The following is an 18480-nucleotide window of genomic DNA, read 5'->3' as shown; positions in this document are numbered from 1 at the left end:
GGGTGGCAGCAGCTGCCCTGTCTGGTCTGGTGCCCAAGGACCACCCCTTGGTGGTTCAGCAGTGACACTGCTTTCAGAGCCTGCCCCACGATCACCGGGAGAGCCTGGCTCCTTCACTTCTTGGCTAAAGGAAGACCACTGCCCTGGGTCTCCACACCATGGAGCCAGTCTCATTGGTAAGGTAACTAACTCTAAGAGGCACTAAGATGTTTTTTTCCTTCCTTACGTGGTCTTTTGACTTGAAGCTTACTTAGCCTTTTGGCCACGGGATGAAGCATCTACTGTAGCCATCGACTAAAAACACAAGTTAGAGATGGAAAAGTGTACCCTGCGTGCTGTGACCAGCTGACTCCCCGACCCACCTGCCTGAGATTCAGTCAAAGACAAGAGACGAGGTTGGTTGTTTTGCCTTAAAACTTAAGGATGCTGGATTTTGTGGCATGAGGTATTTTTATTCCCTTTTGTTAGTACTTAAAACCGTCTGTACAGACTGTAAGGCAAATGATTCACACACATCTCGAGCTACTCATCGTCCATTTATATGTTTCCACGTACGCCGGTCACAGCCCCCCAGTCGGGGTGGTCCTGGGTGTCTTAGGTGAGGGCGGCCCCCAGCTGTGGTGTGGGGCACTGGAAGGGAACCGTGTTGGATGGGTCGCCCCCTCTGGGGGCGGCATCAGGAAAGGGTTCAACAATACCAAGGGAATAGCAGCCACCGGATCCCCATGGAGAATAGGCAAACGGATTTTGACTAGTGGGCCCCAGTAGTTACTGGAACCCTGTTCCCTGTGTTGTCCGACTGTCTGTCAAGGATGTGCAATGTCATACGTCCATATACCCCAGGCCGGGGGGGGCGGTGGTTTGGGCGGGTGGGGGGGGGTGAGTACAAAAAGGAGAAAAGAATGGTTTGTGAAGACAGGCACGATATATATACCACTATTGAGTGTGCAGTTCCAAACCACAGTTGCAGTAGGATACGGGTATGATCACGGGAGCCAGGGGACTATGCACTGTGACTCAGAGCTCCTGCATCCACGGGAAGCTCAGACACGCTCCACAACGTTAACACAGCACAAATGGCCCTGGTCACTGCCATACAGGTTCTCATGCTTGTGAAACATACAGCAAAACACCACAGCTTACTACCCTCCCATCGGATACGCCACTCAGTACACCGACAGTCCAGATCCAGAGAGCGCGCTGGATCTCCGCTTCTCTTAACAGAAAACCACCCGCTACACTTTGTAAATAGTCATCGCTTAAACAATTTGGTCAACTTGTGCCAAGAAGTAGGTCTGGGAACCAGCGTTTCACTGGAGCCTGCAGCCCCCAGTGGAACACAAACTGCTCATTTATCAAAAAAGTAAAATCCTACTAATTTTCTATCAATCATTATAAAAGTAGAAAGAGTGAGAAAAAAAATCTGAAAATGATCTCATTTGCTTAAGACTGCGAAGTGTGTCGCAAACAAACGATGGAAAATCCATTTTGTAAAATGCAGCAGCCTAGAAATCAAAATCATAAAAGTTTATCAATCAATCATCTTTTTTAAAAAAAAAAAGAGCCCTTGCCCTGTCTTTTGGTTGCATGGGTGCGTTTGTACTGACTTTAAGGTGCAGTTGCGGAGGGAAAAAAATGTCATTCGGCACTCCATCCGTGACAATGTTTTAATACTGGCACAAGCTGAAGACAGCCCACCGAGGGCATGACGGCCGAGACGCCACCCGCGTTGAAGGCAGGGGTGCGGTCCCGTTCCGATGAGAAATTAACAGCTGCAAAGACAAGGTTTAAAATGCTTCTGTGGAGACAGATGAGAGTCGCTGTGAAACCATGTATTATTTTGTTTTCCAGACAGAGAGGTGTTAATTTCACTAGGCTTCATTAATACAGAAGAAAGAAAATGTCTTCCGGGAAAGTCGCCACTGCTGAAACAATCAGCACATGTGTCCCGTCCTGCCATCAATACACGTGAGATTCTTTGTGACTCAGAACGTGGGCACGGGAGGCCGAGCTGGTGGCACTTCGGATCACCTCCATCCATCTAGGACAAGAAAGTGAAATAACCGTCAGGGGCCCCTGTTTATCAGCCCGCGTCTCTGAAGTCTGCTTTTCTTGTTGGTTACGGCTTCATGACCCCTGGGGGTCGTTACTTACAAAGCCCCAGCGTGACCTAATACTGCCTGGCGTATAATCTGCTTCTGTAGCAAGAGAGGTCTCACATGAGCTCCTAGCTTCCAGGCAAAGGAAAGCGGGGTTAAGGCCTCCTCCAGGTACTCCTGAGGACCACGCTCATTCTGCAGACGTGCCCGAGGCGGGGCTGTTTGTGGGCTAGAGCCAGTGGGCAGAGAGGCCCGGGCTACGGCTGAGTGCCCCCCCACCCGCAACAACAAAGCGTCCTCTGGTCTACCACGTCCGGTCGGGAGTGCCAGGGGGAGGAGACCTGGGGCGGCCCAGCGTCCCGCCTTTGTGGAGCTTAGAGGGCTTTAGAAATCCCTAATCCCAGGGCCTTACCCTGCAAGGCTACGTGCTCCCTGCCCCAGCAGTGACGGCATCTCGGTTTTCCAGTCCAGGATCGAATTTGAGGAGTGCTACCCTCTGGGCTCCCTTTTCAAGCAGTGTAGCTTAGGGCCCCGCTGCTCTGGGGTGGGTGGGTGTCAACGGCGGCTTCGACCGTGGTCTTAAACCACTGTGCTGTTTCCCGTGAACTAACTTTACGTGAGTTTGTGCACGGACGACGGGCCCATTGATCGGAAGCCCTTGTGGGTTCTCAGGAGAAGAGTTTCTCCCTCGGGGGTGGCAGCAGCTGCCCTGTCTGGTCTGGTGCCCAAGGACCACCCCTTGGTGGTTCAGCAGTGACACTGCTTTCAGAGCCTGCCCCACGATCACCGGGAGAGCCTGGCTCCTTCACTTCTTGGCTAAAGGAAGACCACTGCCCTGGGTCTCCACACCATGGAGCCAGTCTCATTGGTAAGGTAACTAACTCTAAGAGGCACTAAGATTTTTTTTTCCTTCCTTACGTGGTCTTTTGACTTGAAGCTTACTTAGCCTTTTGGCCACGGGATGAAGCATCTACTGTAGCCATCGACTAAAAACACAAGTTAGAGATGGAAAAGTGTACCCTGCGTGCTGTGAACTAGCGTACAGGTTTTGGGCTGATGTGTCCCAGGGAAAGTCACGGTTCCACCTGTGAGAACAGTACTCGCATTGGGCGGACAGAGCCCAGATCTTACGAAGCGCTTTCATTTTAAGCAAGTAGCAGGGTGAGAACAAGAAGCCCATCCTGGAAGGGAGTCAGTGCCCAGGCAGCAAGTAGCTGCTGCGAGGAGGCCTTGTTCACTTGGGAGACACCCCCGGCTGCTCAGAAGAAGAAGAGTGTCCTTTCTCTGCGGGTGCCCTGTGTAGGGGACTTTTACCTTTCAAACGTGTATTCACTTTCAGCCCTGAAGTAGTACACGTGGGACTTGAAATGCAGCTTGAACACGTAATCCTTGTGGATGTCCTCGGACTCTGAGGGAATGGTGAGCGAGTACCCAAGCAGAGGCAGGCTGGCGAGGGGGTGACTGTCCTGGAAGGGGGCACAGAAGGAGGGAGCAGCCGCAGCTGTGGCACCTGCCCGCAGCAGCTGGTCTGGGCTGAGGTCCGGGCCCGGATGCATCGCGTCGGCCACTGGTGACAGCACCCGCGCCCCCCTCCCCGCAGCCAGCCAGCAGACGCGCAGCCCTTGGGCAAGTGGGTAACGGCAGCCTTCGCTTGGAGCTGCGGGGTCCCTGAGGGGCGTGGCCTTGCCCAGCCTGCCGCGGGCCCCCCTCCGACACCCGGGCGGCTCAGGGGTCAAGTTGTTCATCCTTCCAGAGGAAAGCTGCCTGCTCCCCGAGGAGGGCGGGTCCTTCAGGCTCTGCCCCAGCCGCCACCCTGGGCACGTACCTGGTGCGACTTGTAGAAGAAGAGGCAGAAGTTTGTGAAGACCACCCACAGCTTCTGCCAGCCGTTGCTGTTTTTGAATTTCCTCAGCAGGTTCCCGGACAGCTGATTCTGCAAGACAGGTCAGCCTGTAAGGAGCCCGGCTTGGGGCACCCCTGGGCCGGTGGAAAGGACGACTCTGTCACAGTGCAGCGGGGCCCACAGCCAGGGCCGTGCTTCTGTGAGCAGGCTTCCTGGGCGTGACTGAAGAAAACGGCCTTTCGCTCTGGGAGGGGAACTGTGTGAGCCTGGTTTAATTTTCCTGTCACCGGGGATGGGCTGAATTCTGTCCCCCAAATGTATCTTGAAATCCTACCCCCCCCACAGTACCTCAGAATGTGACCTTATTTGGAAATAGGGTCATCAGATGGAGGATTAAGGAGGAGATCGGCCTGGAGTATAGGCCCGTATGCACTACGGCCGACATCCTTCTAAGAAAGAAGGAGACAGACACAGGGCAGCGCCTGCGACAACGGGCGTGCTCGAGTGATGCGTCTACAAGCCAAAGAACACCAGGGCTGGCCAGCAGCCCACAGCAGCCGGGAGAGGCAAGGCTGCCTCCTCCCACACAGGTTTAGAGGGAGCTTGGCCCTCCTGCCACCTTGATTTCTGGACCTGTGACCTCCCGGATGGGGAGACAGATCTGCCCCGGTGGTGGTGCTCGTTAAGGCATCCGTGGGCAAGGCTCCATCACCCTCAACTCCCAGCGGCCAGGAGCCCAGCGCCAGCCAGCAGCTCCTGACCGCCACCTGGTGGCCCCGGCTGCAACGCTGGATTTCAGCACGGAGCCTCCAGGCCCCCATCCTACGCTGGTGGGAACAGGCATTCCGGGCGTCCTGGGTTAACTCCGGAGCTCCATGGTCTCCTGAGGCCCGCAGGAGCTGCCAGCACAGAGCGGCACCGTGAAATCACAGGCAGCCGAGGGGGGGACGCCAAGAGCGGAGCCTGTGCGTCCTCGCCTTCTCTCCAAAGCCCCTGTGTTACCTCTCTCAGAGGACCCTAAGAAGCCTCATCCATGTCCCTGACAAGACAGCAGCTCATCACCAGGAAGCCTCGACGGAGAGAGAAATGGATGGTGAATATGATCACTGCCACTAAATGGTTCACCTCAAAAGGGTGAAACGGGCAAACGCACCACAATAAAACATACATACACACACCCCCTGCTTCTACTTCATTCCATCCCTTTGGGGCTTCTCCCGTAACCTGTATTTAATCCAATAGGCATTCTTAAGTAAGGGCCCCGTGAGAAGAGTTTAAATGGCTCTGGCTGTGAGTCGCTTGCAGTCTGATGGGGAGACGGCGTCTTAGGCAGACAGAACACAGGAAGCAGAGCTGCCCTGTGGCACCGCAGGCAGTGTGCCCTCAGGCCTGCTGGCTGCCGCTTGCCCCCTGGCGAAAGGCACAAGAAAAGGGGGAGATTTGCTGCAGGTCTCACTCTGAGGAAGGAGAGCAGCACGTTTTCCTTTCCTTATACTGAATCGATTAAGTAAATTCCTCCAGACAGAGTCCCCCAAAAAACCTCTCTCTTAGATGCATTTACCTTTGGAACAATAGCCAGTCGAACCCACAGTGTGGTTTACACACTTCATTAATGAACCAGGTTCCAGGCCAGTGTTTTTCCCAAGGCAGGTTCATGAGAACACTCTTCACTTCTGCCAGCAGCCTTGAATCCTCCTGGAACATGCCAGGGTATTCGTTCTGAGTAAGTCCTTCTAGCTTTGCCGGCTTAACAGATTCGATGCTTCTTAGTAATTGTACCCACTGGTCTCTCCTTGCTCCCCAGTGCCCTCCAAAGTGGCCAGCCCCACCGAAACTCTCGCTCCCTTGGCTTCACTCCCATAGGCACTTCCAGTCTCCTGCTCAGGTCACATGGCCCCTAGGCTGCTCTCACGAGCCTGAGCCTTCTGTCTACGCAAGTGGCCTTTGGGTCTGTCTCCGTGTGCTGCCTTTACGGGAGACGTCAACATTCCCAGTCTGGCACCGGCTGATGCCCATTCCCTGCCTTTCCCAGACTGGAGGAAGGCCTCTTCGCTCTTCCCTCTTCTTGGCTCCCAACTGCTCCATGCCTGTTGTGGATCGATTCGTGTCCCCCCAGAAGCTATTCATGCCCAAAGTCCCAGTACCTGTGAAGATGACCGTATTTACAAATAGGGTCGTTGCAGATACAATCAAGTTAAGAGAAGGTCCTGCTGGAGTACGGTGGGTCCTGACCCCAATGCCTGGTGTCCTCATAGGAAGAGGACTTTTAAACAGATACACAGGGAGACCTCCCAAGTGAGACAGAGGCGGAGACTGGAGTGATGTGTCCACAAGCCAAGAGAACACCGAGGGTGGCTGGCAGCCACCAGAAGCCAGGAGAGAGACCTGGACCAGGGCCTCCAGAAGGAGCCAACCCTGCTGACACCTTGATCGTGGACTTATGGCCTCGAGCACTGTGAGAGGACACACTGCTGCTGTTAAGCAGTTTCGGATGTGTTACGGCAGCCACGGGAAATGAGGGTCCCCACCCCTACTTCTCCCTCTCACTGCAGTTACCCCATCCTCCTGGTCCTCACCTGTGTTCAGATGGCTGAGTAACACCCTCCTCTCTCCCCAGTCTCCACTGCCTCCCAGCTCGTCTTACAACACAACTTTGATTGTTTCACCTCTGAGCCCTCCGCTGGCCCTACAGCCTACGCAAGGCTTCACACTGGCCGTCCTAGCGTCGACACCCCGACGGGCCCCCAGACTTGCTGCGGAGGCCAGCTCAATCTCACGCAGCCCCTAAACATCCCCCTCACTCACTTCTACCTGCACGAGCCCTGGAAGAGAGAGAATCTGGTGCCGGGGACGGTGAGAAAGCATGTCAGGAAGGAAGGAACCACCACTCCCTCGTGCCCCTTCCCCCAACTCCGGTCATCCAGGGGCATGTGGCACCCCCAGCAGCCCAGCACGGACACCAGACTTGAAGCCACACGCCCTGGGGAAGGGGGATCGGGCAAGGAAGGGACATTGACAGAGCGACAGACGCGCCAGTTCCACGAGCATCCAAGCGGCATCACTGCCACCTTAAAACCACACTGGCTCAGGGCTCGCTCCCATGGGCTACAGCGTTCAGCAAACCTTTCCTCAAAGGGCCAAATACTATTTTAGGCTTTTTGGGCCAAGGGGCAAAATCAAAGATATTTGTAATAACCACTCAAAAAAGGAAAACCCTGTTCTTCGTTGACGGGCTGTAACCAAGCAGGGGGCGGGCAGAATGTGGTCTGAGGACACACGGACACACACACACACACACACACACACACACACACACACACACACACACATTCATATTCTTTTCCATTATGATTTATTACAGGTCATTAAGATCAGAATATATATTTTTTTCTTCTTTACAAACACACACACGCACACACACACACACACACACACACACACACACACACACACACACACACACACACACACACACACACACACACACACACACGGCACCAGTGCAGGCTGTCACCCTGAAAAGCTGGGCTCGAGGAGCTGTGTCTGGGCTGCATTCTTGAACCGCCTGCATGCCTCCAGGATTAAGGAGGAAGGTTCATGCCTACCAAATTCGCACACCTCCACAGCCCCGACTACACATTGCAAAGGTGAGTAGAAAGCGAAGCAAAGAGGATTTCTCCCGTACGCCGCCCTTCCCCTGGCCTCACTGCACTAGCCTGGACAGAATAGATGCGATCAGGTACTTTTTGCCTCCAGATGGTCACTGCTCCCTCCTTGCTGGAAAGATCCCTGTTCCCTGGAAGAAGTCTCCGTTTGGCAAGCTTTGCCAACAGATGCAGTGGAAATGTGATGGGAGGGAGGGTGATGAGTGCGGTGAGCCCCTCGGGAGGAGAAAGCCCCGCCCCCTGTGGGGCGGGTGCAGGAGAGGGAAGGCCAGGCACTGTCGGGGAGCTCCACGCCGCTGGGACACAGCCCCCTGAGGAGGAGTGTGTTTTGACCAGGAAGCATGGGTGTTAGAACATTAGCTGTAGCAGGGAAACTCAACAAACGCAGTTCCGTGGAACTGTGAAGGTCAGTTCCAGAAAACAGTCTCAGCAAACCCCTATGGACTATCCATCAAGAATTGTTTGGCTCATTTGAACCAACATACTGTTGGTTCAGAAAGCAAACAAACCGCTGTTGTTGGCTCACAATCTCCTATGTGACATTTTTGGGCCGGGCACACTTGTCAGATTTCAGAAAGATAATCCAGTGCCTGTCCTCTATGGCACCCCAGGCAGTGGGGTCTGGGGTTGTAGCCCAGAATCAAACACAGCGATTCTGTAGTAAAACAGGACGCGCTCACAAAACCGATAAAGAGCCTCCTGACCGGTCAGGTCAGGTTCTGCTGTCAGTGGGGTATGACGAGAACTTCGCGGTTTTAGAGCTTTCTGGGCTTTGCATCTTCTGAAAGGTTAGGGATTATGGACCTGGCCTGGAGGACGCTTAGGGAATGAGGTTTGGAGAGTTCTGGAAGGTTCACGGTCGCAATATGGGGAGAGCCCCCATCCCCAAAGCCAGATCTTCGGGACGCTCCGAGAGCCGGCTTCTTGCAGGTTCTTCCATGAACTACACCCACCTGCTGTGGCCCTGGCTGGCACCAGCTCTCCGACCATACCGCCTCCCCGCACCCGATTCCGGGGGCTGCTCCAGGGCGCAGCAAGAACGGCGCCTGGGCGGCCCATCCGGACCTCTCAGCGCGGACACACGAATAAAGGCACGCACAGCCCCCGCCCTGTGGCTAACCGCGCGAGAGGAGGGGGCACGGTCCAGAGAACAAAAGAAAACCGTCACTGTACAGGCGGCCTGGGAACGGACAGACGCCAAGGCCGGTGCACCTGCTGGCCCCCAGAGCGCGCATGCTCAGAAGGCCGGCGCCCGTGGCCGGACCCCCCGCCCCTACCTCCACGGCCACGCTGAAGTCCACCATGGAGACGCTGGTGTTGCGGTGCCAGCACACGTGCACCATGGTGTTGCCGCGGTGCGGGGCCTGGCGCTCCAGCGAGGTGCGCGAGGCGCTGAGGTCGTCCTCCGACTCCTGGTCGCCCGCCGCCTCCTCCGGGGACTCTGCGGGGGCAGCAAGAGGCGGCGCTTTCCTCTCTGCTCGCCAGGAGGGCCCCTGTCCCGCCCCCTCGCAGGGGCCGAAAGGGACGGGAAGGCTGGGGGTCCCGGGCACCCACCGAGCAGGAAGTCACACTGGCAGCGAGGGCTCGGCCAGGGCGTCCGCCAGTCCCTCTGCCAGGGAGCCCCTAACAGTTTTCTCCCCGCCCCTCGCCCCCCAGAGGCTGACAAGCGGTAGTGCTGGCCCAGAAAAGACGCGATTTCTCCGCTCGCTCACTCTCTTTTAAGGGGTTTGGTTTGTCTGTCTAACTTTTATAAAAAGTAAGCTCCTTGATTTTTAGCTTAAAACACAAACGTAGACTGTGGGTACGGGGCGCATCGGTAAGGCAATTTTCCGTGCAACGCTTACTGCTGTCAGGAGGGCTGCTGGCCAGGAACTCGGGGGCGGGGCCGCTGCTTTTCTCGGCCAAGTCAATGGCCATCTGTATGTCCTCCACCCACTTTTCCATCTCGGACCGAGAACTGGAGGAGGAGAGATGGACGTCAGGTATTTCCAGGCCACAGTGGGGAGGAGGGGCACCGAGGTCAAAGGTCAGGCTTCCCGCGTTACCTGGCAGCCACGACGATGGACTGGCGCTGGCCCCTCAGGGTGAGGCAGTGGGGCACGCCCCACTCGTCCTCACTTTCCTCCATCTGTGGGGCGAGTGTTCATAAGTCACTGCCGAGCAGGGGGTGGGATAATACTCGGTGCGTTTTCAAACGTTCACCGAACTGACTACAGCTCGGCGGAACCAAGTCCAAACAAGTCCCCATCGGGAGGGTGAAAGCAAGGTCAAAATGCATTATATTTTTCCGTCAGAGCCATAAACCTCCCTCTACGCGACCACTGAGGAGAGAGTGGGGGTAAAGCCACACCGGCGCCCTGACTCTGCCCACCAAGGATCACAGAATATGGACGGCCGTCCACTGGACGTCTCGGGAGAAAGGCTGCTTCCTGGTCTTCACTCCACGTGGACGGTGAGGATGGCCTCTCTGGGCCCTGGGGCCAGGCACCGGGCAGTGAAAGGCAAGTTCACGCCACGTAGGCACGGCAGCTTGCCTCTGCACTTGATTCTGGAAGGCACATAGCCGTGCATCCCAGGTGCGGGACAGGGAGTGAGGTCCCGGGGCCCCTCTAGGGGAGCCCTAACAAGGCCCAGGTTTTTCACAGCGCCTGTGATGCTCTCACTTCCTTGTCAAGCCCCTCCCCCTGTCACTGGCTCCTGCACCCCGCAGGCAGCCCAGAGGCAGAGGTCCCCATCCCGTGCCCACGGCGCATACTCACGGTCATGCCGTAGAGCGGGAGCTGCCCGTGAACTTTAAACTGATTCGAGGCCGTCAGCCCCCTGCTCGTGTACAGCAAGACGTCGTTGAACTAGAAGAACAAGGACAAGCGCGGCTGAGATGAATGGGCTCCGTTTGAAACCAACAAGTACAGAAACTACGTTTTCAGAATCCGACAAGACAATTCGTGGCTCTCAACAGCTCCAGTCTGAGCAGCTCTGGTTGCTCCTCCTACCTCCCAGGTACCCCCCCTCTGGGGTGGCCGAGGCCCAGCGCCGTGACCCTTGCTGGTTCCATGGGCTCACAAGTCACCGATCACCTTGAACAAACAGCTCTCACCACTTACCAGGAAGAACATGCGCTGCTGGAGCCCCTTCCCGGAGAGCTTGCTGAGGCTGCCCAGGCGGATGAATTCCTGCAGAGAAAACACACCCGCGAGCTGCCTCGGAGCCTGCAAAGCCGCGTCAGCGCAGACTCAACGCGATGTGAGATGCTTCCGCCCATCGCGGTGCCTTTCACGCTAAAAATCGTATCCGTCATAGCTCCTACTTACTGAATGCCGTGCTGTGCCGCCTCTAAGCTCCTCTCCTTCTGAGCAACCTGCAAGGCAGGGGCTAGCTTTGGCTCCACTACCAGAGAAGCAGCTAGCGGTCGGAGGTCCGCTGGCCTGTGCGGTGCGCTGGTTCACACCCGGACCTATAACTCTACACTTAACCCCCAGGCCCTCAGGGCTTCTGGCTGCGAGGAGGGGGCAAGGCCCCTGGATGGACACAAAGTGGCAGCCGGGGACCACGAAGACAGATACGCCATAGGAGAGAATTGTGAATAGAGGAATCTTCTCCACGACTTAAAATCTGGTTCTCAAAAACTAGTAACTGTGTTCTAGGATGAAAGAGCCAGAAAGGAACTCTCCCTCCCGACTATAAACTTCTGAGGGCACAGACCATTCAGGGGCACTTCAGAAACCCTCCACAAAACTATCATTTAAAGAATTGTGGTAAAATACACATAAAACTTACCCTGCATGACCTTTAGTGCATTCATCAATACCATCTAGGTCCACAACTTTCCATCACCCAAAAGGAAACCTCATCACCATTAAGCAGTCAGTCCCCATTTCTCACTCCCCGTTTCCGCCTCCCCTAGCACCTGGCAACCACCAACCTGTTTTCTGTCTCTATGGATATGCCTATTTCATATAAGTCAAACATGTAATATGTAGCTTTTTGTGTCTGGCCTATTTCACTTAGCATAATGTTTTCAAGGTTCATCCATGCTGTGGCACGTGTCAGAAATCCGTTCCTCTCTGCGGCTGAATATTCCACTGCACGGATAAGGCACGCTTTGTTTACCCACTTAGGCTGTTGATGGGTATTTGAGTTGTTTCCCCTTCTGGCTACCCTGAACAGTGCTGCTGTAGACATGCATGTTCAAGTTTTTGTTTGAACACCTATTTTCAATTCTTCTGGGTATAGAGCCAGGAGTGGAATTGCTGGGCCATGAGGAAATTCTGTGGTTAACTTATTAAGGAACCGCCAAACTATGTTTCCACAGAGCTGCTTTTAAAACACAGCTGCAAGTTCTTTGACATTCTTCCCACAGAGGCTGGTCTCTGTCCCCTTCCCTTGGATGTGGGTAGACTGGTGACCAATTTGACAAATGGAGTATGGAAGTGATGCTGTGTGACCTCTGAGACCAGGTCATAAAACTACACAAAGCCTCCGCTTTGTCCCTGGGAACACTTGCTCTGGGAACCCTAAACTGCACATTAAGCAGTGAGACCACCCTGAACCCACGTTGGGGAGGGCCCTCATGGGCTCTCAGGTGCACGGTCCCAGCTGAGCCCAGCCTCCAGCCGTCTGCCAAGTGTAAGCCTTGGCCCCTCCAGGTCAGCCCGTCTGGGACCTCTGTCAATGCCCTACAGAAAGAAGAATCACCTGGCTGAGTCCTGCCCCATTCCCAACTCACAAAACCGTGACATATACTAAAAGGTTGTCTTCAGTCACTAAGTATTGGGGCTGTTTGTGACCTAGTTCTCCTGTGACCTCAGTAGCTAAGGAGCCAAGAACAGGGACTCAACCAGTTCATTTGCATTCTATAGACTCTGCACAGCCTGACCCTTGCTTTGGTCCTTTATGAAATGTCTATCAAAGACAACATCTGCTGGCGATTTAACTGACATATTTTGGAGATCAACAAAGTGACACATAACAAATACTTGCTGGTCCATGGGACGGATGCTATCAGACAGCAACGGTACCGTATGAAGAAACGGTGTTTGGGGGCTGCTTTCATCACTGAAGGGGATCAGAGAATGAGGGGTGGTGACCCTACTGTGCTGTCACTCCTGCTCCCGGCTCGCATATCCGATGTTGTTATATGTGCGTTTTCTTAACGAATCTTGGGGATGTGGGAAGGGGAAGATGGAGCTTCTGCAGAAGGGCTATGGACTCAGATCACTGTCTCAGGGCTGGAGATGGAAAATGCCTCCTGCCCAGAATTGTTTTTTAATTTTTTAAAAAAACCATGAAATAGGAGAAAAAGAAAAGGCTGCTAATATCCTTAAGCTCAAGCTGCTTCCTACTGGAATGAAATTCACAATATCCAGGCCTCTGAGTTTTATCCAAATGAACCTCCACTATCCTCCTGGAAGAACTCTCAGGCACAGAACTCTTAGGGACAGAAAACACACCCTGGGGGCCTGGCTCAGGCCAGAGTGTGCTGGGGCCTTTTGCCTCCGGGGGTGGTGGGGTGGTGGGGGTGAATCCTGCCTTCCAGGACATGACCTCATCTCAGCCTGACCCTAGGGGTAGGGAAGCAGGATTATGCCCGAAAGCTGGGTGAGGAATTAGACTGCAGGGATCTGGAACATTAGCCGCTCACCTTTAAATCTCAATTTTTCTAATTCCACTGGTAGATAAATCTGTCAGAGCCTTCTTTCCACTCATCAGGTTATTCGATAATTTAAAATTAAAAAAAAACAAAAACAAAAACAAAAAACCAGGATACTTCCCTGGCGGTCCAGTGGTTAACACTTTTCCTCCCAATGCAGGGGGTGTGGGTTCGATCCCTGGTAGGGGAGCTAAGATCCCACGTTGCCTCATGGCCAAAAAAACCAAAAACATAAAACAGAAGTAATATTGTAACAAATTCAATAAAGACTTAAAAAAAAAAATAGAAAGATAATCAATTAGCCTCCGTGTGTGGGATCCCTCCTCCTTCCCATTTCAGTCAGGGCTGACTTTGAAACAGTGAGCCACCGTGAAGCGGGCAGATGAACATAAGAATATGCAGATAAGGCGGGTCTGCAGTGTGTAACCAGCACCCCAATTCTGACTTCAGCTTCATCAATAATAATGACCTTCTTTTATTTAGCACGTGGTGTGAGCCTGACACGTGCTGGGTGCTTATATTAGCTGCATGTGTGAGCCTGTAAATTCATCCCCGTTTTTCAGATAAGGAAACTGAGGAGCAAAATGAGTAAGGAACTTGCCCAGATCACCTGGTCAGCTGGTGGGTGAGAGAGCCCGTATCTGATGAAAAGCTTCTGGTGCCTTCTACAATGCTGTGCCGTGTACTCAATGACATTATAATAAGCATAAACTTAGACTCTTCAAATAAGTGTAGGTGGGGGAAGAGGAAGGTAATTCGTATTTATTGTGTTAGTTTTGCACATTAAATCTCATTTGATCCGTATCACCTACGACAGAGAAGGTATGATCCCCATGTTACAGAAGGGAAGGAACATTCCAGTAAGTGAGCCATCCCAATTCTGGTGGAGCCAGAAATTGAACCCGGGCCACCTACTCCAATCCACTGCTCTTTTCATAGCACCGTGGAAACGATTCCTCAAAATAAGTTCCTTACAAATGCTCTGTTTGCCATGTAGCATGATATGCTAAATATTTTATAACATCCAAAGTTAAGAGAAAATTACATTGATTCCACAAGGCTTTCAAGGCTTCTGCATGGATAGGTAAACGTGATTGTCGTGTACTGAGTCCCAGCAGGATTTTCTTACCAGCAGAGCTGAAGTGAATCCCAGCTTTAATTTCCACCCAGCATTTACTGCATAACTCTTCTGACAACATTTTATAGCTGGTATTCTGGTCGGCTTTGTAATTAGGATTCCCAACAAAAAGACCCAAATACCCAAAAGATGAGGGATGTTCCCTTATCGTCTCTGAGTTACACGGATTGAAAGTTTCCAGCGAGGCTACCTGTCAGATAAAACTAGAAGCCCCTGACACGTGGGATACTTGTCTGAAGATTAAGGCAGATCAAAGGGGCTAAAATTCCCTTCTGAACCTGGATGAGGTTCAAGATAGGGGACTAGTGGAAAAACTTCCCACAGAGAGATTTGACGAGGCACAGCAACTGACTAGTATTTTTAATTCCTGGTCAATGACTGCTTCCTAGGAAGAGAACTGGAAAAAGGCAGGCTACCCTGTATTTTTAAAATGCCCACTGGCGTGGAGAGAGTGTGTTGGATAGCGAAGCCCTATTTTATTGTGAATGACCTACATGTCATGCACATGGGGAAGTAAAGGTTAATAGCATAAGTGAATTTGCATCTCTCCCAGAATCATGTTCTGGCTAAAATGTTATTTTAATTCCAAATTAAAATTACATTATGCAAATTGGTTTGTTTTTTTTTTTTTTTTTTTTTTTGGCCACACCACATGGCATGTGGGATCTTAGTTCCCCAACCAGGGATCGAACCTGTGCCGCCTGCAGTGGAAGCACAGTCTTAACCACTGGACCACCAGGGAAGTCCCTGTAAATTGCATCTTTAAAAAAATACTTTTCTTACATGAGAATTTATTGCCTGCTTTCACGCACTAGCTTTTTCTCTGCTTTCTATCGCCATTTTAGCCAATTCTTAAAATTCTTTTTTTCTTTATCTTCCATTTTTATTTACCTAAATTTTAAAAACTAAAATAAGCAATCTCAAATCTGCTCAGAATATGGTGGGGAAAGAGTAAATGAGTGGATCAACCAGTAAGGAGAAAAAGCAGCATATGAGGTGGAAGGATTGATTGATTTATCTCCTTCTAACACAAAATTTTTGAATTGATACCGTAATGTTCAAGGCATTTTCCTAATTGTCCCCCAGGGGGGAAGGAAGCCACTTCGGAAGGAGGATATTTTAACCTGGGAGTGTCCATATTCAAAAGGTTCAAATGTAAGTCATTTAAATGTTGTCTTTCTGGCTTTACCTCCAAAGCACACAGAGAGCACAGCTGCTTACCCTTCCTGGAATCACAAGATTGTCAACGCCAATCAAATCTTTCTTGAGTTCATGCAGCTTCTGGAAATTCTCCATCTTGATCATCGTACCGTGAAGCTGGGCCACCATTTCCGTGATCTCTGCCAAAGCAGCTAAGGAAGGAAATGGACACAAAAGCTGCAGCATTAATGGCAGACGAGGGTCATTTTTTCCCCCAATATCTTTAAGATCAGTTCTCCAGGGTAATATCCTCCTGTAGCTGAACTATAACGAAGCCATCCTTCTAGGGAAAACACTGCTAATTCTCAATAATAAAAATTGAGTGATTTACTTTATGTATCGATTGGCTTTGCTTTAGTTTCCCCAAAGCCATCTTGAAAATATCAATGCCCCCTTCATAGCTTGGTGGTGTACAGCTGTTCTTCAGTTAGAATTACTTGTAGGCATAAAGGGGCAGCAGCAAGGGAATACGAGTGCCTGGAATTCTGTCCCAGGGGCAGAGATTTCCCTCCCTTCCCTGTTACCTGGAAAGAACAGAGCAGAGAGAGCACAGAAAAGCCATAGAAAAAATCTAGGGCAAAGGAGGGATCTTTCTGGCAAAGGGTCTAACTGGTAGTGCAACCCTTCTGGGTAACGAACATTCCAACACAGCCCGGTTCTTCCTTCTGCAGACATTTATAGTGTTTATAAAATGGTTGTAAAGAACAGCTGCAAACTAAATTTTCCAATGTGGGCACATCTCCCCTATACTGACGGGCTTCCAATATGGAAAAGGAGCTGGTGCCCCGTTAGCACGGGTTTGGGTGCTCTGTCTTTAGACATGACCATTTAGTCCAACAAACAATTCCCGCGCACTGAATGTTTAGTGCGGTGGGTGTGCAAAAGCTCTAAGAGGAAAACGGATGGCAGCCTGGCCCCAGAAGCATTCTAGAACAGCTCTTGGCTCTCCGCATCCCTCACGTTCAGGAAATCTATTCAGATATTCCTCGATTTGCCCAGTCTTTCTACAGTGATTCCACCTTACGTTTTCAGCTAGGGAACAGACATTTTTGCCATTTAATTGTGAAGAATAGACTTTTCTCAATGGAGACTGTTTAGCAAAATAGTAAAATGCAAAACTAGGCAAGTTGGACTGAGAATAGCACGTGCAAAACTAGAGACGTCCCTCTCCCTCGCCCCCTGCCGGGTAAGAGATCTACACAGGTCTGAGTCCTGGGAGCTGGGAAGGGCCCTAGGTCATCTCATCCAGGCACAGCCAACCGGGACTGCCAAAAAGGCAGGACAAGGCAGATGGGGGGGAGGGTCACCCAGCCTTGAGGGTGAGGCACAGATTAAGCCTTAAAAGAGGACTGTGCCAGGGAAAGGACCAGGAGGTGGTGGCGAGGAGTCCCAGCAGAAGGGACAGAACATACCAAGGCACAAGGCAGGGGGCAGCGCGGTCTGTTTCAAGCCAAAACCGCGCCTTGAGCCATTTCTGTTGCCCTTCCGTGAACTGCCAATGTCTTCACTACTCTGACAAATCTTTTCTTTGGTTGTCTTTCTAAAAACTAAGATTAAGTTTATAATACTTTAGGCAAGAGACACTGGTCTTGACATACTAACGGGTGTGCGAATTCATGTTATCTGTCAAGAGCCACCTGCGGAGGGTGCGTTCTGTGCATGGACTGGCTGCAGAGTGCAGGGGACCCAGCAACAGGCCTCAGGGCCTGGCCCCCAAGGGGCTGCAGGTCCAAGCCAGGGAGCGTGGACAGGAACAGACCACACACAACGCGAGGCAGAGGACGCAGGTTCAAAAAGACGATGCGTGGCCCAGTGGGAAAAGCATGGTCTGGAATGCCAGCTATGCTCTTTTGCCAGCTGAGTGACACAAGTCCTTTACCCCCTCTGAGCCTCAGTATTCTTACCTATAAAATGGGATAACAATAGTTCTCTCATGGGGTTGTTAAAGGATTAAAGGTGTTCGCGTAAGAAAGATACCTGGCAGAGTACCTGGCCCAGCTGCTGAGCGAGGGACAGTGAGTAATGTCATCATGAGCCGGTAGGGAGGGTTGGATGGTTGAGAACATGGGTTCTGGGTTTAGGCTGCATGTCCTTTACTTTCCAGCTGTGTGACTCTGGGAAGGTTCCTTAACTTCTCTGGTCTCAGTAGCCCTCATATGTAAAATGAGCTCACCACTGTCTCACAGGCTTCTCGTGAAGACTGAGAGTTAACACAGGTGAAATGCTTATTGGGGTGACCTTACAAACGCCCCGCAGCAATGAGGAATAGTATTTATTACCAGCCATTTTCTGTGGCCCATCCAAGGGGAGGTGATGAGTTTCCACCGGGGAGGGAGAGGAAAGCTTCCTGTAAGGGGCTGAGTCTAAGCGGAGCTTCTCCAGGGTTCTTTGCACTAAACCAGGCAGGATGGAAGGAGAAAATGCATGCAAGAGGGGACGAAAAAGAGAAGCCATCGTGATCATCACCGCCTTCTTTACGTGAAAGACCAAAAGGGGACAGAAAATATTTGACCAGGTCCTAAAAGGCACATCTGCCCCTCTTGGGACACAGTACCCCCGAGACACCCCGCCCCCCCAAGCACTCACCTCGGCAGTCCCTGAAGTCGGCGTGGCTGGGCGGGTGGTGCTTGCACAGCCGCTCCAGGACCTGCTTGTAGTGCATGAGCCGGTGCAGCGGGCGCAGGAGGAAGGTGTTGAGCGACAGGTAGCACACCTTCTGCAGCTCGAAGTCTCGGCACAAGCTCTCCAGCCGCCGGGAGCCCCGGATGCCGGTCTCCAGCGCCTCTAGAGCCTCGCTGTGCTTCCACAGATGCGCCGCCAGTTGCTGGGGGGCGAGACCCGGGAGCAGGTGGGGCAGGGAGCCGGGGAGACAAAAGGGGAAAGTG

At 52.4% G+C, this 18480-nt stretch overlaps 1 protein-coding gene across 6 annotated transcripts in view; it reads right to left on the bottom strand.

Moving 5' to 3' along the window:
• Positions 1-370: 370 nt before the first annotated feature.
• Positions 371-18480, bottom strand: part of FARP1 (FERM, ARH/RhoGEF and pleckstrin domain protein 1) — a 303222-nt gene continuing 285112 nt past the window's right edge. For all 6 annotated transcript variants that reach the window (XM_024123132.3, XM_024123133.3, XM_055089686.1 and 3 more), the window contains 10 exons: positions 18182-18419; positions 15617-15747; positions 10712-10780; positions 10367-10456; positions 9653-9735; positions 9452-9564; positions 8885-9048; positions 3925-4032; positions 3414-3565; positions 371-2041 (listed from right to left, as the gene is read on the bottom strand). In XM_024123132.3, coding sequence (XP_023978900.1) covers positions 1960-2041; positions 3414-3565; positions 3925-4032; positions 8885-9048; positions 9452-9564; positions 9653-9735; positions 10367-10456; positions 10712-10780; positions 15617-15747; positions 18182-18419 — 1230 coding nt within the window. In that variant the 3' untranslated portion in view covers positions 371-1959. The remainder of the gene's footprint in view (positions 2042-3413; positions 3566-3924; positions 4033-8884; positions 9049-9451; positions 9565-9652; positions 9736-10366; positions 10457-10711; positions 10781-15616; positions 15748-18181; positions 18420-18480) is intronic.

The sequence above is a fragment of the Physeter macrocephalus genome, chromosome 13, assembly GCF_002837175.3.
Source record: "Physeter macrocephalus isolate SW-GA chromosome 13, ASM283717v5, whole genome shotgun sequence".
NCBI classification, from domain to species: domain Eukaryota; kingdom Metazoa; phylum Chordata; class Mammalia; order Artiodactyla; family Physeteridae; genus Physeter; species Physeter macrocephalus.
The sequence above is the reverse complement of the archived record's forward strand: the minus strand, read 5'-3'. Positions and strand labels throughout refer to the sequence as shown.